General features: G+C 43.5%; 3 protein-coding genes across 7 annotated transcripts in view; 2 read left to right on the top strand and 1 right to left on the bottom strand.

The window, feature by feature from the left end:
* Nucleotides 1–9,584, top strand: part of LOC128765372 (Kv channel-interacting protein 2-like) — a 104,875-nt gene extending 95,291 nt beyond the window's left edge. For 2 of the 5 annotated variants that reach the window (XM_053876076.1, XM_053876075.1), the window contains exons 2-8: nt 4,466–4,590; nt 4,670–4,739; nt 5,008–5,078; nt 5,160–5,267; nt 6,587–6,691; nt 6,778–6,840; nt 6,898–9,584. In XM_053876076.1, the coding sequence (XP_053732051.1) occupies nt 4,466–4,590; nt 4,670–4,739; nt 5,008–5,078; nt 5,160–5,267; nt 6,587–6,691; nt 6,778–6,840; nt 6,898–6,945 (590 nt within the window). In that variant the 3' untranslated portion in view covers nt 6,946–9,584. Of the gene's footprint in view, nt 1–2,259; nt 2,359–4,465; nt 4,591–4,669; nt 4,740–5,007; nt 5,079–5,159; nt 5,268–6,586; nt 6,692–6,777; nt 6,841–6,897 lie in introns of all 5 variants that reach the window. The other 3 variants (XM_053876073.1, XM_053876074.1, XM_053876077.1) reach the window with 3 other exon arrangements.
* Nucleotides 9,564–12,419, bottom strand: LOC128765371 (cytochrome c oxidase assembly protein COX15 homolog). The gene is made up of 9 exons (XM_053876072.1): nt 12,253–12,419; nt 11,758–11,945; nt 11,565–11,687; nt 11,293–11,479; nt 11,045–11,212; nt 10,729–10,810; nt 10,502–10,656; nt 10,323–10,436; nt 9,564–10,256 (listed from the first exon to the last, which is right to left on the bottom strand). The coding sequence occupies exons 1-9, from the start codon at nt 12,325–12,327 to the stop codon at nt 10,125–10,127; spliced, it is 1,224 nt and encodes a 407-aa protein (XP_053732047.1). The 5' UTR covers nt 12,328–12,419; the 3' UTR covers nt 9,564–10,124.
* A 135-nt stretch (nt 12,420–12,554) lies between these two features.
* On the top strand, nt 12,555–15,353 carry cutc (cutC copper transporter homolog (E. coli)). The gene is made up of 9 exons (XM_053875268.1): nt 12,555–12,986; nt 13,059–13,138; nt 13,250–13,309; nt 13,383–13,592; nt 14,393–14,428; nt 14,508–14,641; nt 14,727–14,754; nt 14,812–14,917; nt 15,002–15,353. The coding sequence occupies exons 2-9, from the start codon at nt 13,069–13,071 to the stop codon at nt 15,111–15,113; spliced, it is 756 nt and encodes a 251-aa protein (XP_053731243.1). The 5' UTR covers nt 12,555–12,986; nt 13,059–13,068; the 3' UTR covers nt 15,114–15,353.
* Nucleotides 15,354–18,032: the final 2,679 nt, after the last annotated feature.

Here is an 18,032-nt window from a genome sequence, read left to right as displayed (position 1 = left end):
TAATATGAGCCTGCGAAACTCGCAGTGGGGAGAGACGCTGAGTCTTTGATATGGAGGATTTAAAGAGCTGCACGGCGCTGTGAAATCACAACGTTTGGCTGACTAACACAGGTTTCTGCTGTTGTACTCCTCACTACAGGTACATAAATATTAAGACAGGCAGTGAAACCATTTTAAGTCACAGCAGTGGACTTGACTTGGACTTGAACCAAGAGTAGAGGACATAGCTTAAAACCAAATCAAAGGCTGAACTTCCTGAAGAACTACGACATGAATCCAAAGCAGGGATTCATTTCCTCTTGGAGCGACATGATACACATGTGTTGGTACCGGATTATCACCTCTGTCAGATGTTCTTTGTGTCCTTGCACAGGATGGTAAAGTTTGGGACCAATTTGGTCAAGTATTTTTAAATATGGTTACGATTAATACCAGTGTTTTTCTGAAACTTTGGTTTCATTAGTTTTGCGAATTAATTTTGTCTCTGTATTGTGACATCCCTGGAGAATATTTTAAAATATGTATTTTTCTTTACTCCCGGCAACAGAGTTCAGTAAGTTCTGCCGTATTAGAATTACAAATATAAAAATATTCAGGGTTAAAACTGTGGCTGTGTGAGATGGTCAGTGCGAACAAGAGAGTTTGGCTGAGTTCTCTGAGGTGTTTGGTAGCTGTGTCGGCAAAAATTGCTGCTGCGAAATGCCAATTTTCCTGGGCTGGGGGGCAGTTACTATCAAGCCGGCTGCCTTCATCATATAGTGCTGCAGGAAACCCTGATGTATAGTTCAGAATGAAACGTCACCACTTGATGCTAAAAATGTTATTATGAGTGCTGGAAAATGATATGCTTAAAAGTTGACTAAGCATTGCAATAATTGTGACTAGTCGACTGTCAATATATGGTTGTAATTTAACATTTTCTGATAACTATTTACAACGCTATAATCACATGAGTCTAACTTGCACACGTCATACGCTAACAAGTGTCATGAAGTTAGTCAGTGCATAGTCGGTATGGCCTAAAGATAAAATATTTTATCACAAAAATTATTTTTTTTATTTGATTTTCTTTTTTAAATTCTGTTCGTCTCCATGAACTTGAATTGGATTTGATGCTAGTCAAGTTTTCCACGCTCGGAACAGAGCGAGCAAAGCCAACATTAGCTGAAAAATGAATTGAAACACACTCAGAACCTTCTGTAATTTTGATAATATATAACCAGATCGCATAGTTACTTCACCCAAGCTCTGCAGCTGTTCTACCTTGGATGATACATATTGTCTTCATTCAGAATTTATCTTTGTCCTTTTGATGCTTAGGTAGCCATTTGCAATTGGGGTGACTGCGCTGCCTTTCACCAAGGTCGAGTCCAGCACCGGATAAAAACTGTGTCCCGCTCATGTGATGGTTATTGTGGGGTCAGTGTGGTCAAGTCACTGCCCGCAAGGAGGTTGTTTTTGACGTCATTTGTCTGTCTTCAAAATAGCTTGAAAAGTTATGGACGGATTTGGATGAAATTTTCAGGAACTAAGATCATTTGGGAATTATTTCAAATGATTCTTGATTTGGGACATTTGGATACTTTGTCTTGGGGAGACTGAATTGTGGCTGGGCTGAAGCTGTTTGGTGGCGGTTTGCACTGTCTAGTCGTGGATGTTGTTGTGCAGAGAAGTTCAGAAAGGTAATTCATCTAAACTACATGAGTGGGAACCGCTGAGACTCGGGGGTCTGCGGGACAAATGAATGAAGAAAGGCCATTACAAGCCCATCCGTTACCCTGAAGGGGTCTACTGCTTAATGAAAAAAATGGGGGTGCGGTCCATGTGATCATGATATTTACTCATTCAATCCCGCTTAAAATGAAGTGTCATCTCAGTAAGTAAAACTGGATTTGTGAAAGTGGACCAGTACTCAGCTGGCAATGATGATGATGTGGTCACTTTGAAAGCAGAGTGAGATGCGAACGTGGAGTGTTGGAGCTGGTGAAAGGAGACAAGGAAGACCACCAGTGAAGGTGGTGGACCAGCACATGGGAACTACTGTACAGGTGGTGACGCAGGAGGAGGGTCATGATTGTTCAGGCTGAAGTGTTTGCTGCCAATAAGTAGTGCGATTCTTCAGTCCAAAGCGGCTTCTCTGAGCTTCAGTCATTCATCCGGGCCAGCAGGCGGCATGCTTACTCAGTGTGTGTGTGTGAGTGAGTGAGTGTGACTCTGTGTGTGTATCTCTAACCCCTGTGCTATGGTTGGTGATTGCAGGAAACCCCTCCACCAGCCAAAGCAAAAAAACCATAAAGCAGCGGTTCCTCAAGCTGCTGCCCTGCTGCAAGCCCCCCGCCGCCCCCTCAGTCAGTCAAAGCAAGTCCTCGCTCACTCGCACCACACCCCGACTCTCTCACACTCTCTTAACGGAATGAAGTGGCTTCACACTGACACATCCAGTCTATGAATGTCATACAAAATCCCATTATGCCGTTCCGTCTCCGTTACTGCCAAGGAAGTTGGAGTTTGTTGTCAAAGTCGGTGAGAAGTGTGCAACCCAGATGAGCCCTGTTCGTGGAGATTACAGTACATTTCATCTGTAGGCCCCATTTGTGATGGGTCTAATGAGATATGTTTTTTTTTTGAGAGAGGTAAGAAGTGGATAGGATCAAACAGCAGCATCAGATATTCACGATAGAAGATGTCTGTCGCTTCACACACAGGTGCTTCTTCTCTCACTTCTGTATTCCCTCTGAAATTTCATTTCGGAGGCAGATTAAATCAATGTTTGGTTTATGTTGCGCTGCTGAAGAGCGAACAAACATAAATAGATTTGATGGCAAACCAACGTCATTCGCTTTTATTTACTTTATGAAGTTCTGTTTGGGTTTCTGTCAATCTGAAGCTTTTCCCTCTCAGCGAGAGGGTTTCAGGTTTAGCTGTTGACTATGGGAAGTTAGTCAATTGAAGCTGTCACTTCTAAGAACTAGAGAAGCACTCAGAGAGGGCAGACCTCCACCCTGCCGCCCATTCCAAATATGAGAGTCTCACTGACAATGTCAGATGTTTTTATGCTTGCATCATGATGAGATTGCCAGAATGTTTACCAAGACTTAAGGTTAATAACAAAAACAACTTAATTGAAATGGAAGTGGGCTTTTTTGTCCGATGATTTAATAGAAAAGCATTCACTGAATTAAGAGAATGTATTGAATTTAACTTCTCTGAGGTAATGAACTGTTGCTAAAGTAAGAATCTACAAAATGTATATTGAAATAATTGCAGTGTGTGTGTACTAGGGATGAGTTTTGAAAGTGTATAATTCAATCACGGTGCCAAATCAGAATGGATCCTGTTCCTAAATACTATTTAAATCAGTACTTTAAAAATGATGAAATTATGTTTTTTTATTCCTGAGGTAAACTCAAGGACAAATTGAGAAACAATATTCTGACTTATAATCTTTCGTAAAAAATCAAGAAAAAAAACTGGGTCTTTTGTGGTGAAGTGCAGCCTCACTTTAGAATGTGTGTTTAGACATCTTGAAGCTCAGTATTCTGACATCCTCTCCGTGGCCTGCTGTGTATGTAGTAAAGCAGCATATTTTATTGCACCCGACCGAAATGAGGCACCGAAATTTGAAATTCCATACCCCTGCTGAGTTTCAGGACTCCACCACAGTTGCAACATTCAACGGCATATCTGGTGCTTTCTTTTGTCCCGCTTTTCTCTTCCTCCCGTTCACCCAGCTGTCATTGCATTTCTAATCCTTTATGGCGTTGTGATACTCAGTTTAAAGGGTCACTAGTTTCTATTGCTAGCTCCATATATTACAGTGACCTATACAGCGCAGGAAAATTCACCAACACAAAGAAGTGCAATGGAAGAGAAGCAGATTGTAGCAGTCACAGAGATGCCTCACTGACCTGGACATCGCAGCATCCAGCATTTTTTTTGCTTTTAACTTACTTCCACTCAAGAATACAAGGCTACGGTTCTCCCTCTCCGAACCACTATGCTGACTCACCAACTTTTATACAGTACCAGCCACCTATACCCACTTGTATTTACCCCAGCACTTCTAAAAACAAAAAAATGATACAAAGGGAAGTGAATTTGATGAAAGACGGGATGTAGATGAATTTAAGAGAAGAATATCTGTATTTTGACTCAGTCTGTGTGGACTCTCTTTTCAAGGAATGCTGGTTATACCATTAAATAATAGTTTTATTTGATGCCCTCAGCTGAGACTGTATTTAAAATGTTGCCCATTTGTGTGACTGAGGCGTTTTGTTGGTTATACTATATGAGATCGACTTTCTATGGATAGTCGCGGCGACTCATCTGGCCGAGTCATCCTCCTGGACAGGACCAAAAAAAGCCACACGTTAGCAGCATCTTGATCAGAGGAGTTGACATGTCTGTATGGCACTGCAGTGGTAATGCGGCCGACTCCTAAACTGTCTCTGTGTTCTGCATGCAGACAGCGTGGAAGATGACTTCGAGCTGTCCACTGTGTGTCACCGTCCAGAGAGCATGGACAAGCTGCAAGAACAGACCAAATTCACCAAGAAGGAGCTTCAGGTCCTGTACAGGGGATTCAAAAACGTAGGTCCAAATGAGGCTCAGCAGCTCAACCAAATTTGACTCTTCTTCATTTCATTGATGGATGTTGTTTGTGCCGCAGGAGTGTCCGAGCGGTGTTGTGAACGAGGAGAACTTTAAAAACATATACTCCCAGTTCTTTCCTCAGGGAGGTGAGTGGCTCAGTTCTCCTATAATTCTCTGTATTTAACTAAAGTACATTTTTCCCAAGCAAATGAAGAGACTTCGTCTTGACATTAAGAAGCGGCACAGGGTGTTTGGGCGAACACATTTCCGCCGATGACGCCACCCGTCTGCCTCGGCTTGTTTATGAGATTATTTTTATGAGTGAGCTATTTTCAGCTCACGGCTAATCTTAGATGTCTGAAGTGTCCAGGTCTAGAGGGCGGCCGGTAACTAAACGTCTCTCCTGTCTTGCAGATTCAAGTATGTACGCACATTTTCTGTTTGAAGCCTTCGACACTAACAAGAACGGCTCCGTTAGTTTTGAGGTGAGTTTGTGCTGCTTCTGCTTACAAATGAGGAAACGCCCGGTCACAGGTCAGTGCTGATCTGTTTCCTCTTCTGAGCAGGACTTTGTATTTGGGCTGTCCATCATTCTGAGAGGGACGATTAATGACCGGCTAAACTGGGCGTTCAACCTGTATGACCTTAACAAAGATGGCTGCATCACTAAAGAGGTAATGAGTAGTAGTAGTTCTCTGATGCGTACCCTTCATCTATTGTAATAATGTTGCTATTATTTATGTCAATGTTTTAGAAGGTAGCTCCAGGTGTTTTTCCTCATAAAACCCTCATAGTTCATAGTACAGTGGTACCTTGGTTCTCGACCACAATCCGTTCCAGACGGCCGCTTGAGAAGCGATTTGTTCGAAATCTGAATCGATTACAATGAATGGAAAAAGAAATAATGCGTTCCAAGCCTTAAAAGAGGCTTTTGTAGGAGTGAATGTAGAGTGTGTGCTGCAGGTGCGCTGTTCCTCTATGTGTGTGGCCGCTGCATGTGGGAGGGGTTGCCGAGTGAGTGACGTCTCTCCAGAAGTGAAGAGGTGCCCGGTGCGTGTCCAGCTCTGAATGTGCGCTTCTGTGCAGTTTGGCTGTGACAAAGTCATAAACCAAGTCACGCTCTGTCCCAGACTCGCCTCATCCCTGTCCCAGCTCCAGCCCACAACAGGACATCAAACCCTGGAGTGAGTGCTCCAGCCTCAGAGGTGTAGAGAGCGAGCACCTCCCCTGTGACACTCTACCACGGTCCAGTGTGGAGACAGGAAAGGTTTTACACCTCAATACGGGACATGTCTGCATACAGAGGCTGCGTTATACACAATAACAAAGAACGTCGTGGGTCAGCTGATCGGTCCACGTGCGTTATTTTTTTTCCGGCTTTTTTCGGGGGCGTTCGAGTTTTGGATTTTTGTTCGAAAGCAAAAAAATCTTGAACTTTTTGTTCGAACTCCGATTTGTTCGAAGTCCGGGACGTTCGAAAACTTAGGTACCACTGTATTAGCAGAAGAGGCTTACTCACATTACACAAACTCTAGAGAGGCCTTCATCACTGTGTTTGACTATGGAAAAGGACTGATATAAATCAAGCTGTTTCCCAGTGTGCTACGAGATATATATGGTCGTTTTTAATGTTGATCGTAAAATGACTAGCTCTTCAGAACAGTTGCGTAAAAATGTGCTATTTATAGGGTTTGGGGGATGTACTTTGTGGTTTTCCGTTTTATTTTTGCTTTAATTTAAATAATCTTAATTTGTATTGCTTTGAAATGTCAGTCATTTTTTCTATATGCGCATGTTGAGCGTGTAATTTACTTTTCAAACACTCGAGGGCGCTGTTTCATTTGCTTTCGTGGGGATCGATTTTCTTGGATATTTTTTTCAGTATCAAAATGTGGCGAAAAAGTAAAAAAAAGGCCTTTGGATTACAAACCTACTGTATGTCTATTTTTGTCTATATGTGTTTCACAGTAATGTGTTCGTTCGTATCGTACAGGAAATGCTGGACATCATGAAGTCCATCTACGACATGATGGGAAAGTACACGTACCCCACTATGCAAGATGATGCGCCCAGAGAACACGTGGAGAGCTTCTTCCAGGTGCATCTCACTGACCTTCACCTTACCTCACACCTAATGAATCGTCTCCAACAGATCAAGTGAATTCCTGGTTGACTGTTTTCCAGAAAATGGACAGAAATAACGACGGCGTGGTGACTATAGAGGAGTTCATCGAGTCGTGCAAAAAGGTAACTGGGCAGTTACTGAGTGTGTGGCTGGTGTTTAAATGCCTGTCTCCCCCGCAGGATGAGAACATCATGCAGTCCATGCAGCTGTTTGACAACGTCATCTAAGAGCTCAGACCAGACCACACTCTCACACCAGGGAGGGGAGGAGGACTCACGGATGTGTGAACGTGTGTGTGTGTGTGTGTGTGTGTGTGTGCATGTGTGTGTTGAAGAACTGAGAGCCTCCGGGTGGGTGTCCAGTGGAAACCCAGAGGCAGAAACTCCCACTTCCTTTATCCGTAGTGGAGCTCATCTCCAAGCAACAGTGGAGTTGTCCAGTCCGAGTAGAGACTCCCAAGCAGAGATGTGTTTTCCCCGAGAAGCTGTCGGCTCAGTGACACTTATCCTTTCCCTTTATTTCCTGAACCTGCTGGTGGAACGCCTGCTCATACCAGAGTGAATTTTCTTTCTTTGCAGACTCACCTTTTTTCTCCTCGTGTTGACTTTCGATCATAGCCCAGCCTCTGTGCATGTTCAACCAACTGACCCCGGGCATCGACTTGGGTCCGGCAAGTGGACGAGTGAGACATTCCAAAAGGGAACGATCCACGGAGACTCAAGCGAATTGCAGTTTGTTTTCCAGATGTTATTTTTTAATGGTCTCAATACGCATGATGTCACTAATATTCAATGATGTATTTATAGAAACGCTCCAAAGTCGGCTTATCTGTTCCCGGTCATTCACAGGTGCCTCGCCCTCTGCATATGTCTGTGCGCGACTATGTGTGTGTGTTAGATCTGTCCTTGTGGAGACATTATGCTTTTTTGTAGGGATATTTTTGCCAAGGTAAATCCTCAATTTGAGGGTGAAAACTTCAAAATTATAATATATATAATTTGGCTCAGAGTCCTGGTTAAGATTAACCGCTTGTTTTTGGATGGTTAAGTTTAGTATGAGAGGCTGGGGAAAGCATTATGTCAATGACAGGTCCCCACAAGGATAGAGATACAAACGTGTGTGTGTGTGTTTTAGAAATAACATCCACATCCCTCAAACAAAATTAGAAAACATGCCATTTATAATCATACTTACAGTTATATAATGACAAATCTGGTGCCACGAGAACAGAGTGAAACAGCCGTTGTTATAAATTAAGTCTTGTGTCTGGAACTAGTGAAGATGATCCCAATCATGATCCAATAAACCTGGAAAACCTTTTGAGAGGGCAGACCCCTGCCAAGCAGCTCTTTTCTACCCTTGCGTGATTTCAAGCCACTATTGTCATCCTACATTCATTTTATCATCATGAGTTGAGGCCCTTATAGCAATGGAAGTTACTTTGATTTGACTTGTTTCTATTTAAATCAGCTCAATGGCAGAGCAGGTCCAGACTTGCCTGTACGAACCAGTAGGAACCGGGTCTGGAAAACTGCTCTCATTGAAATCAGATCAAAACTTAATAGTTTATTGGCCGATAATCTGACTGTAATTGTGAGCCTCTAATAACCACTGAGAATTTAAGAGTAATATATCAAAGGTAAACAAGATGAGATCGTATAGCTGAGCTTCAACTGTACATTGTGGGACTTGAGCGTTTGGAGGACTTTCAACTGACGGGTCATTCATATCATATTTAATATGAGTCCACTTTTGGGTTTGACCACTTGTGCCAGTCTGCCTAATCTGTCTTCAAATATCGAAAATGCTGCTGCTGGAATCAAACCGTTGCCTGCACATCTGAATGTCCACTAGCATCAAATGTATAGCATATCAAAGATAGATGAGAGAAACATAATATGTGGTGTTCACTGAAATAATATCAGTCAACTGGCTACAGGCCAAGATAGAATGCTGCTTTTACAACAAAACAAATGACATGTGAAAGTTTCTTTTTCAGAAGAAAAACAAAAAAAATAAACTTTGCTTCCATCTAAAAAGAAAAAGAAATTCAAATTAATGTCACAATTGTCCAACACGGGTTGTGATCTGAATCTTCTGAATATTTGACAGTACTGGCTGAAGGAGTCTGTTTGTCATTTGTCGCATTTTTTTCCGAGTTTGTCGCTACGAAGGGTGGCTTGCCTCCTACATCATCTCAGACAGTCTATCAATGGGGAATACCTCCGTTGCTGTTGGTACTTGTGAATATGTTCTAGAAGGTCTATTTTACTCGATGATGAATGTGTGATCATCCATGTCCACCGGTTTATTTTGACACCAAAGAGAAGATAAGGTCCAGATCAGACACTCACCAGGGGTTCATCTAAAAATGGCGGTGAGACGGGCGAGAGCCAATCAGAGACAGGGAGGTCGCTGTCTTCTCTGAAGTAACGGATTCATTTTAAATTCAGTCTTTTCTTTCGAGGACGACCTTGCAGTTTCAAAACCTTTCGTATTTAATAGCAATAACATTCATCACGAATCAGTAGTGTTCAGCCTCCTGCTCCTGAATTTGACAGCCGCTTTATTTCGGGGGGTGGAGGGGTGAGGCGCTCCGACTCTGATTGTCTCTTGCCGGTAGTGATGACCCAGCACTGGCCACAAGCGAAACCTGTCTTTCCCTGCATGTGCTCCGTCTAGAACAATAGAAATCTACTAATCTGTTGTACTGACTGTCTAGTTTAGCTAGCTGGCCTCAACTCCTTGCATTGGAAATCTAAATGTGTATATTTTGTACAGAGACAATAAAGTCACAGTTACTATGCAAGAGAATGACCCTTCTTGAATTTCAACATCTTTAATAATGAAATAAACCAGTGTTTTTTAATTGCTCTTCCAGACATTTACAATTGAAATCTCCTGTTATTATTATTGACAGCGAGCAAGAATATATTCTGTTATTTGAATGGATAAAAACAGAAAACATCTGATTTCACTAGAAAGCCATGATGGTTGCAGGCGTGTCGCCATTATTGTCTGCTGTTGAAAGGTTAACATTTGTTAACCTTATATTTCAGGCTTTTAGCTAGGCGTCTGCAAAACGTGAAAAAATGGACGCCTGCTTCTCGGTTACGCAGAAAAAATATTTTTTCATGTTTTGCAGACGCACATACGCCCTAGTAGCTACAAAGCCTGTTATATTTGTCTTAAACCTGAGTGGCATTTGAACCATTACACTCAATCATCATCATCATCACTCTAGTCCATCTTTTCCTGATTCACAGCGTCTCACCTGGTTGAAGAGAAACCCTTTTGCTTTTATTGTCATAAATTAATCTCCATAAGCAGAAGTACCAAAGTGAGAAAGTCAGTCTCGGCTCACTTGGTGAGGATCACAGTTCATTGTTTGTGAAGACACAGGTGTTTATTTGGGGATCCTCCGCAGCTCTGCTAGGACCCAAATGGCCAGCGACAGAAGTGCCACTGAGCCAGACTGGTGTGTCGCTGCCAGCGGAGTCGGCACGTACAGCAATAAAGTGCTGATGCCCAGAGCGACCTGAGGACGGAAAACCACGATTAGTCTGGTGATTCCTCGGGTGATCTGTGGAAGAATCCAGGTCACCTGTGCGTAGGCCATCGCAGTCAGGAGGCTGATGGCAACCTTGGCTCTCCTCGGAAGTACCATCCTCCGAGAGAACATGTAGAGACCGGTTATAGCCGTCAGAGATGACACCGCCTGCGAAGGTGACCCACGCTGTTACAGGGTGAAATCCAAATGTGATTTACAAAAACAGAACCTACCAAAATTCTGTGGTCGAACTGCACTGTTGTGGGGTTTTCAAAAAAGTTCTTCAAAGTCGGCGAGAAGGCCAGCAGGTCGTCAGGAATCCATCGCTCTCCCATCTTGGGGAAGGAGTTGTAGACCAGTCCTGCATCCAGCCCGGCCACAAAGGCACCTGGAGGAGCACAACGTCGTCTCAGCATCCGGATGACCATCATTGATATTCACCCTCCAGCATTTCTGTCACCTGAGAGAGCAGTGAGGAAGACCAGGCCACCTGTCCCTTTGGCAAATCTTCTGAGCTGCAGCAGGCGTTTTGTCTCTGCTAGCTGCGAAAGATAAATAAGAAACAATAAGAGAAAATTACAAGTTTTAATAAAGCTATATGACATCAGCTAATTTCCATCAGAATAGACAGGGAGCCCATATTTTACGGTGCATCATTTGTCAATCAGGACCCCACTTTTTCTAAAGCTGCACCGAGGGAAAATATGTTTTTGTAACCTTGTAACAGTGTTGCTGTGCAACTGTGGAGGGAAAAAACAGATGGAGGAAGGCGCCACCTTGTGGGCAGGCAGCAGCAGCGTGAGCCCCGTCCAGAGACTGGCACAGTAGAGGAGCAAGGCGGAGCCAAGGTGAGCACTCAGACGGTACTGGCTGACCCGTGGGACGTCGTACGACTCCGGCTTCTCCTCCAGACCACTTTTCACCATGTACCAACCCAGCAGCCCCTGAGATCAGACGCAAGCCTCAGAACAAATGCAGTGACTCGCAGCTCCCGCTTTGCAGATCTGTGGAGTGAATATCTCACCTGGAAGAAGACAAAGCCACACAGGCCCAGGACTCTTCCTTTCATGGAGCGTGTGAAATAGCCTTTCTTCCAGAAGTAGATGGTGGGCAGGATGTATGCCAGGCCCACCAGTCTGCCCCACATACGGTGACCCCACTCCATGTAGTAAATGAACTTGAACTCTGGCAGCGTCATGTCGTGGTTCATTCTAAAATTGGAAAAACAGATGGATTATTCATTCTATATCATGTTACTGGATCGATTTACTGTAAGAAATATTAAAACGCTCTCACATCTTGAACTCGGGAAACTGTTGGTACTTGGAAAACTCGGCCTCCCACTCTGCCTGCGACTGAGGAGGTTTCATCTCTCGAACCAGGTGCCAGTCGACCATGGACAGACCGGACTCTGTCAATCTGGTTGCCATTTCAAAACGGTGATTTAAAGCAAGCCATTAATGTGCCACTCCACCAGCATGTCATTTACCTGGTGACACCCCCCAGGACAACGGCACCCACCACAAGTCCACTGCACCCAAGCAACCACCGACCCACGATGCGATTGGTGGCCGCATTTGGGACAGTAGCACTTGCAGCGGAGGACGAGGGTCCCGCCTCAGATGTGATGCTGCTCTGGCTTCTCCTCACCAGCCACTGTCGGAGCTGCGGCGCTTGCTAACAAGTCAGACATTAAGGATTGCCTATTAATACAACACAGCTTTGTGTTTAGTTTCAGGAATACTGTCTTGGCTTTTAGATCATAACTTAGGGCTCAGTGGAGTCATAATCCTCAGCCGGAAACCAGTGTTGAAACAGGAAAGGGATTCGTGCTGCACTTTGCCTCCATGATCAGCGATGCGACACGTACAAGGGAAGCAGTTCTCTTAAGAAGCACTCATCTATAACACTGTGCTCGCAGGTGCTGACGCTTTTTTGACCTCTCAACATTACTTGCTGTTAGCCGCTAGCTTCATATACTTACATTTCTGTGTTTAAATCCGGTCCCCGCGCTCCTACAACCGCAGAAAAATGCTGTCCTTAAAGAAGAAAGCATCATCTTGGGACAGTCGGACGGAAGGCTGCAGTGATGTTGTGATGTAAGGGAGGAGGCTTGGATAACAGGCACCACACACCAGCGACGCCATGTAACTCAACTCTGACCTCTGACGTAGCGATCACATGATCGTTGAAAACGCGAATATAATTTCACACCCACTCTTCTACTGATATTTAGAACGACCCAGAAGTAAATAATAAGCGAGTAAAACATTTTTATTTGTGTTTGAGGGACCTCAAATACCTGTTACGTCAAAAGGCTTCGTGCGTTTGATATTGTGGACCGATTGCCCGGCGGGAGGAAATTTCAAGATGTCTTGTGAACCTCTGCGTGAGAACGTCTATTTGGTGTTCGCAAACGTTTAGTCCTCTTTTTTGCCTTTTTAGAAATAACTAACCGTCTTACTACTAGTGCAGTCTTATCCGTGCCCTCCCACCCGTACTGCCTTGGTATAAAATGCAACGACATTTGTGATACAACATGAAGAGACACGACTGGCAATTCATGCCGGTAGATGGCAGTAGCGTGCCGCCATGGCTGCACTTAACCCGAGAAGAAGAGAGGACGTTGCAACCAGTTTGCAAACATGTACTAGTGTTACACGGTTCGCAGTGCTCTCATAATCAAGTCGGGTGAAGCGACTGGCGGTGCGGCGGCAGGTAGTCACTGCAGGACTTCCATTGGTAACATGTAATCGTGTGTAATTTTGGTCCTGTCTCTGTGTGTTGAAGAGCTGTCAGCATGTCTGATGGGTTTTTAATGGAGGTATGTGTGGACTCAGTGGAGTCTGCCGTCAATGCTGAACGGGGAGGTCAGTGTATGTTCAAGTAGAGCCCAAACAAAACGTTCTTTCTGAAGTGTATGTCTCTTTTTTTGTGAAAAATTATGCTTTTTTTTGCTATTAACTTTCTTTGTGCTGCAGGTGCAGGTCGACTTGAGCTGTGTTCAAGTCTTTCGGAGGGAGGACTCACTCCCAGTCTTGGTGAGATGTTTCTTCAGTCCATCACTGTCCCCGAATGTGCTCTTGAAATCTGTTCTGGTTCACTGTTCCCCAGGTCTACTGCAAATAGTAAAAAGATATGTCAAGATCCCGGTCTATGCCATGATCCGGCCTCGTGGTGGGGACTTCCTTTATTCGGATCAAGAGGTGGAGGTGATGAAGAAAGACCTCGAGCTAATGAAGGCTCACGGTGCGGATGGACTCGTCCTTGGTGCTTTAACGGAAGACGGCCGTGTGGATGCTGAGCTCTGCATGGACTTCCTTGGTTTGTTTATAATCTTCACTAGTTATCCCACGAAGCACAATCCGTTCCAGACGGCCGTTCGAGAAACGAATTGTTTGAAATCTGAATCGATTTTTCCCATTACAATGAATGGAAAAAGAAATAATGCGTTCCAAGCCTTAAAATAGGCTTTTGTAGGAGTGAATGTAGAGTGTCTGCCGCAGGTGCGCTGTTCCTCTATGTGTGTGGCCGCTGCATGTGGGAGGGGTTGCCGAGTGAGTGACGTCTCTCCAGAAGTGAAGAGGTGCCCGGTGCGTGTCCAGCTCTGAATGTGCGCTTCTGTGCAGTTTGGCTGTGACAAAGTCATAAACCAAGTCACGCTCTGTCCCAGACTCGCCTCATCCCTGTCCCAGCTCCAGCCCACAACAGGACATCAAACCCTGGAGTGAGCGCTCCAGCCTCAGAGGTGTGGAGAGCGAGCACCTCCCCTGTGACACTCTACCATGGTCCAGTGTGGAGACAGGAAAGGTTTTACACCTCAATATGAAGAAAAAACAGTCAGTAAATGTAGCTAACGGGACACGTCTGCATACAGAGGCTGCATTGTACACAATAACAAAGCGTGTCGTGGCTCAGCTGATCAGTCCGCGCACCTTATGTTTTTCTGGCTTTTTTCGTGGGCGTTCGAGTTCTGGATTTTTGTTCGAAAAAATCTTAATTTTTATTCGAGCTCCGATTTGTTTGAAGTCCGGGACGTTCCAAAACCGAGGTACTGCTGTATTTTACGGGACATCGATGTACTTCTGAAAGTATCATGTACTCACTGCCTCCTCTCTCACCAGCTGCTGCTCGCCCACTGCCAGTGACCTTCCACAGAGGTGCAACTTCCTCATCTTCATTGACCCCAAGTGCGGTGCTGTAGATAGTAAAACCTGTGTCATTTCCACTGTTCTGCAGCGTTTGATATGGTTCACGACGCATCACTCGCTCTCGAGACTCTGATTTCACTGGGTTTTCAGCGAGTTCTGACCAGCGGCTGTGACAGCTCAGCCTTGGAGGGGCTTCCTGTCATCAAAAAACTCGTCGAGCAAGTAAGGTCATCAGCTGAAGCCGGTTCATTATAGTGTTGCACATTGTTAATGGTCTCTTTTGATGTCATCTTTCTGTCTGTTTAAGGCTAAAGGTCGAATTGCCGTCATGCCAGGTAAGCGCTTGTGAAGTGTGAGCCAGTGATTCTATTGCAGACAAATGTTTCGTACAGGAGGTGGAATCACAGAGCGAAACCTGCAGAGAATTCTGGAGGGATCAGGAGCTGAAGAGTTTCATTGCTCGGCTCGATCCAGCAGGGATTCCGCCATGAAATATAGGTGTGAACACTGTTTCAAGTACAACTATTGCAGTGTTTTATTGGCGTGTTCATTATCCCTCCCTTGTTTTTTTTAACTACACAGGAACACGTGCGTGTCAATGGGAGCTGCTTTTACAGCTCCCGAGTACAGCCTGAAGGTGGCAGACGTGAGCAAAGTCCGCACATTCAACGCCATTGCCAAAAATACATTGTGATTTGGGAAGACAACAAACATGGGAAAACACTATGTGACTTTTATCGTGACACTGTGTGGTGCTTTTTCCCCTCTACGTGAATGTTCAATGGCAAAACTGTGAATCAAGTTATTTTTTTACATTTGTGCCATGGATTTTTCAGCGAGGTCACACATCCTCTCTGCCAGTCCAAATTTAGAGGGTGGTGTGGCAAAACTATGGAGACAATGGTTTTTACTGTGATTAAAAAAAGTAAGAAACTGTGTGGCTCCTTCTGCAGAAATAATAAAATAACTTATTTTTATTTCATACAATCTCTCAGTGTGACTACAAACATGCTGCCACAACAGAAACTGATGTCATAAAACGAACAATTAGGCCAAGTCCAAGCTTTTTAGTGTAAAGGCTGATGTCATGATGGTGTCAAGGGTCGCAAGAAAACTGCCCATAAATGTGAAGTTCAACAAACAACAGGCTCATGAAAACTGTTCACTGACATCACTCACCTGCATCTGTTTTCAAAATGAGTCACCGGGATTCGGTTCTCACGAAATGCACAAAAATGAATAAAAAAAAAACACATTAATAAGGTCTGAATTGAAGAGGAAATGACATAGATGGTGATTTAATAACTCAATTATATACTTTGATACAAGTGTAGGGGTGGAGTTCAAGGTAAATTAGTGCCTTCAGCTTCATTCAATGATGTTTGAAAATTTCTTGATCAATTGCCGGTTTATTGTTGTGTGGAAGGTTTTCAAGGTGTTGCGTTATACCCCACCACTGTTTTTGGTGGTGTCTCATCTGTGTCATCATCATAAAAATGTGTATTATATTATGTTATATCAGATTTCTGTCACTAAATGTTTTCTCTCTGAATAATTGTCACCATTTTTTATAATTGAATTTTGAGTCTGAATTTAAATTTTTCATTTCTATGAAAAAATGTTTTTTTGAAAAACGGTGGGATTAGATAAATTTATATGTAAATATATATTGTATGAGATTATGACCTGGTAGTCATGTGCTAAGATCTGTGCAGCAAGAGCAGAACTCTTTCAGTTTTGTGGCTTCTGACCTGTGCCAATACCTGATGCAGCTTACATTAACATTTATCTCCATCAGAAGGTGAATATTCCTCTTCAAAATCAGTCAAACACACACACGTGTGTGTGTGTGTGTAGCACTATAATTTCTTTTAAGTTAGTTAATAAACTGTTAATGTCTTCATGATCAACAATTTGAAATAATAATTCTGGAACTGTACTGCCAGAGGTCTTTACTGAGTGTTTTTCGAGTCTCATGTTAGACATTCACCTCATTCCAAAATAAACTCTGTGCTAAGATGACCTGCATTTGTCAATACAACATGATCCGTGTTGGATTGGTTATAATCCGAGGTCAATAATTTACTGGGAAAGTACTTGTTCAGACAAAGCCTGAAATGCTTTGAAATCATGTGAAAAACATTTCAAGATGTATTTTTATATATAATGACTTCTGAAATTTTTCATATATTTCTAAGTATGAAGTAAAGAGTGTATTTTAAACTGGTAAATTATACATGTTTAAGTTTATTCCTCCAAACGCAAGTCTTTTCTTCATTGGCCTCTTTGTGGTAAATCACCGGCTGAATTACCTGGTCCGTGGATCACGTTACAGGATTTGTGACTGGGATGTTATGTAACAGTATTAATCACAGGTGTGTCACATTTGCTCTATCTGAAAATCGGCGCCACCTTTATGCAACATCCATAAATGAGACTCTTGTCTGGTGGTGGATGTGGCGTCACGTGTGTCCTTGTGCTCACCGTCACCCTGAGTCAGCATGTTGACCCTTCTGCCGGCCTTATCACACATGTAATGATCAACCACGGCAGAGTAAAGCTGGCCCTCACTGTCCCACTCAGTCAAACACATGCTCGTAAAATCCTTATTACTCACAGCTGCACCAAAAAGCTGCTGACCCTCTGGATGGAGCCGGTCATGAGCTGCTGCTTTGCATCTCTGCCGCTGCAGCCTTGGCGATGGTTGAAGCCACAGTGGCAGTGCTTTTGGTGCGGAACTGTGATGATGTTGATCTTTCCCTCACAAGCCCATCATGTCGCTGATGTGTTCTCTACTAAATCATGACTAGGTGCTTCTGTATCACTTTATTATGCTGGTGTTCGATTCATAATTAATTGATGAGTAATGGCTCGCCTGTTGATAAAGACTGCTGAGTACCGTGGTTCACAAATTTACACCATTTTAAAGCCAATTGTCTTTGAAAAACTTTGGTTTTCAGTTGAAACGGTTGCTTTCAAAAGGTGGTGTGTTCCTGTTACACAGTAATAGTAGTGTAACTATTTCCAGTTGCTGTAGCTGAGTAGCACTAAATACTTTTTTACTACTTATGATTTGTTTTTTGAAACTCAGAATGATCAAATTCCACCAACAGCCACGGAAGAGAACATAATTTTTGTGCTTCTTCTGTGTAGTTTTTAAAAGTTTACTTTTCTGTCCATCAGCAGAATCTCATTTGCCCTCCTCTTCCATCATGGATATTTTGGTTCTGGTGTCACACAGTGTCATGTGGTACACCTGGAGCTGGAAAAAAAGCATCCTGTGGAAGAAAGTTTATGTGCGATGAATCAGCATTATTTTCTCTCTCTTGAAGTCCCAGCATGTATTCTTTCTTCTTTCTTTCTTTCTTTATTTTGTACTGTATTTTCCAGCGACGTTGCTGGTAGCTTGGCAGCTGGTTAGCTGCATGCACATGGGGCTGCTCATGCAGATGTGACAGGGAGCCAGTCAGAAATCTCAGAATAGTATCAAACTATTGGCTGTAGAGGCAAAAGTTGAAAGCCTGTGATGTGATGAAAGAGTAATTATTAAATATTTTATCAAAGTTTCGCTGAAGTATTCAGTACCACATCATGTGGTCACTTAGTTAACAAT

This window comes from Synchiropus splendidus, chromosome 9, assembly GCF_027744825.2.
Source record: "Synchiropus splendidus isolate RoL2022-P1 chromosome 9, RoL_Sspl_1.0, whole genome shotgun sequence".
NCBI classification, from domain to species: Eukaryota; Metazoa; Chordata; class Actinopteri; order Syngnathiformes; family Callionymidae; genus Synchiropus; species Synchiropus splendidus.
The sequence above is the reverse complement of the archived record's forward strand: the minus strand, read 5'-3'. Positions and strand labels throughout refer to the sequence as shown.

Coding starts and splice junctions, on each gene's coding strand:
- LOC128765371 (XM_053876072.1), bottom strand. CDS start 12,327: ATGATGCTTTCTTCTTTAAGGACAGCATTTTTCTGCGGTTGTAGGAGC. Junction 11,946..12,252: donor CCGGATTTAAACACAGAAAT/GTAAGTATATGA, acceptor CTGACTTGTTAG/CAAGCGCCGCAGCTCCGACA. Junction 11,688..11,757: donor GTCCTGGGGGGTGTCACCAG/GTAAATGACATG, acceptor AATGGCAACCAG/ATTGACAGAGTCCGGTCTGT.
- cutc (XM_053875268.1), top strand. CDS start 13,069: ATGTCTGATGGGTTTTTAATGGAGGTATGTGTGGACTCAGTGGAGTCT. Junction 13,310..13,382: donor AGGACTCACTCCCAGTCTTG/GTGAGATGTTTC, acceptor ACTGTTCCCCAG/GTCTACTGCAAATAGTAAAA. Junction 13,593..14,392: donor GCTCTGCATGGACTTCCTTG/GTTTGTTTATAA, acceptor CTCTCTCACCAG/CTGCTGCTCGCCCACTGCCA.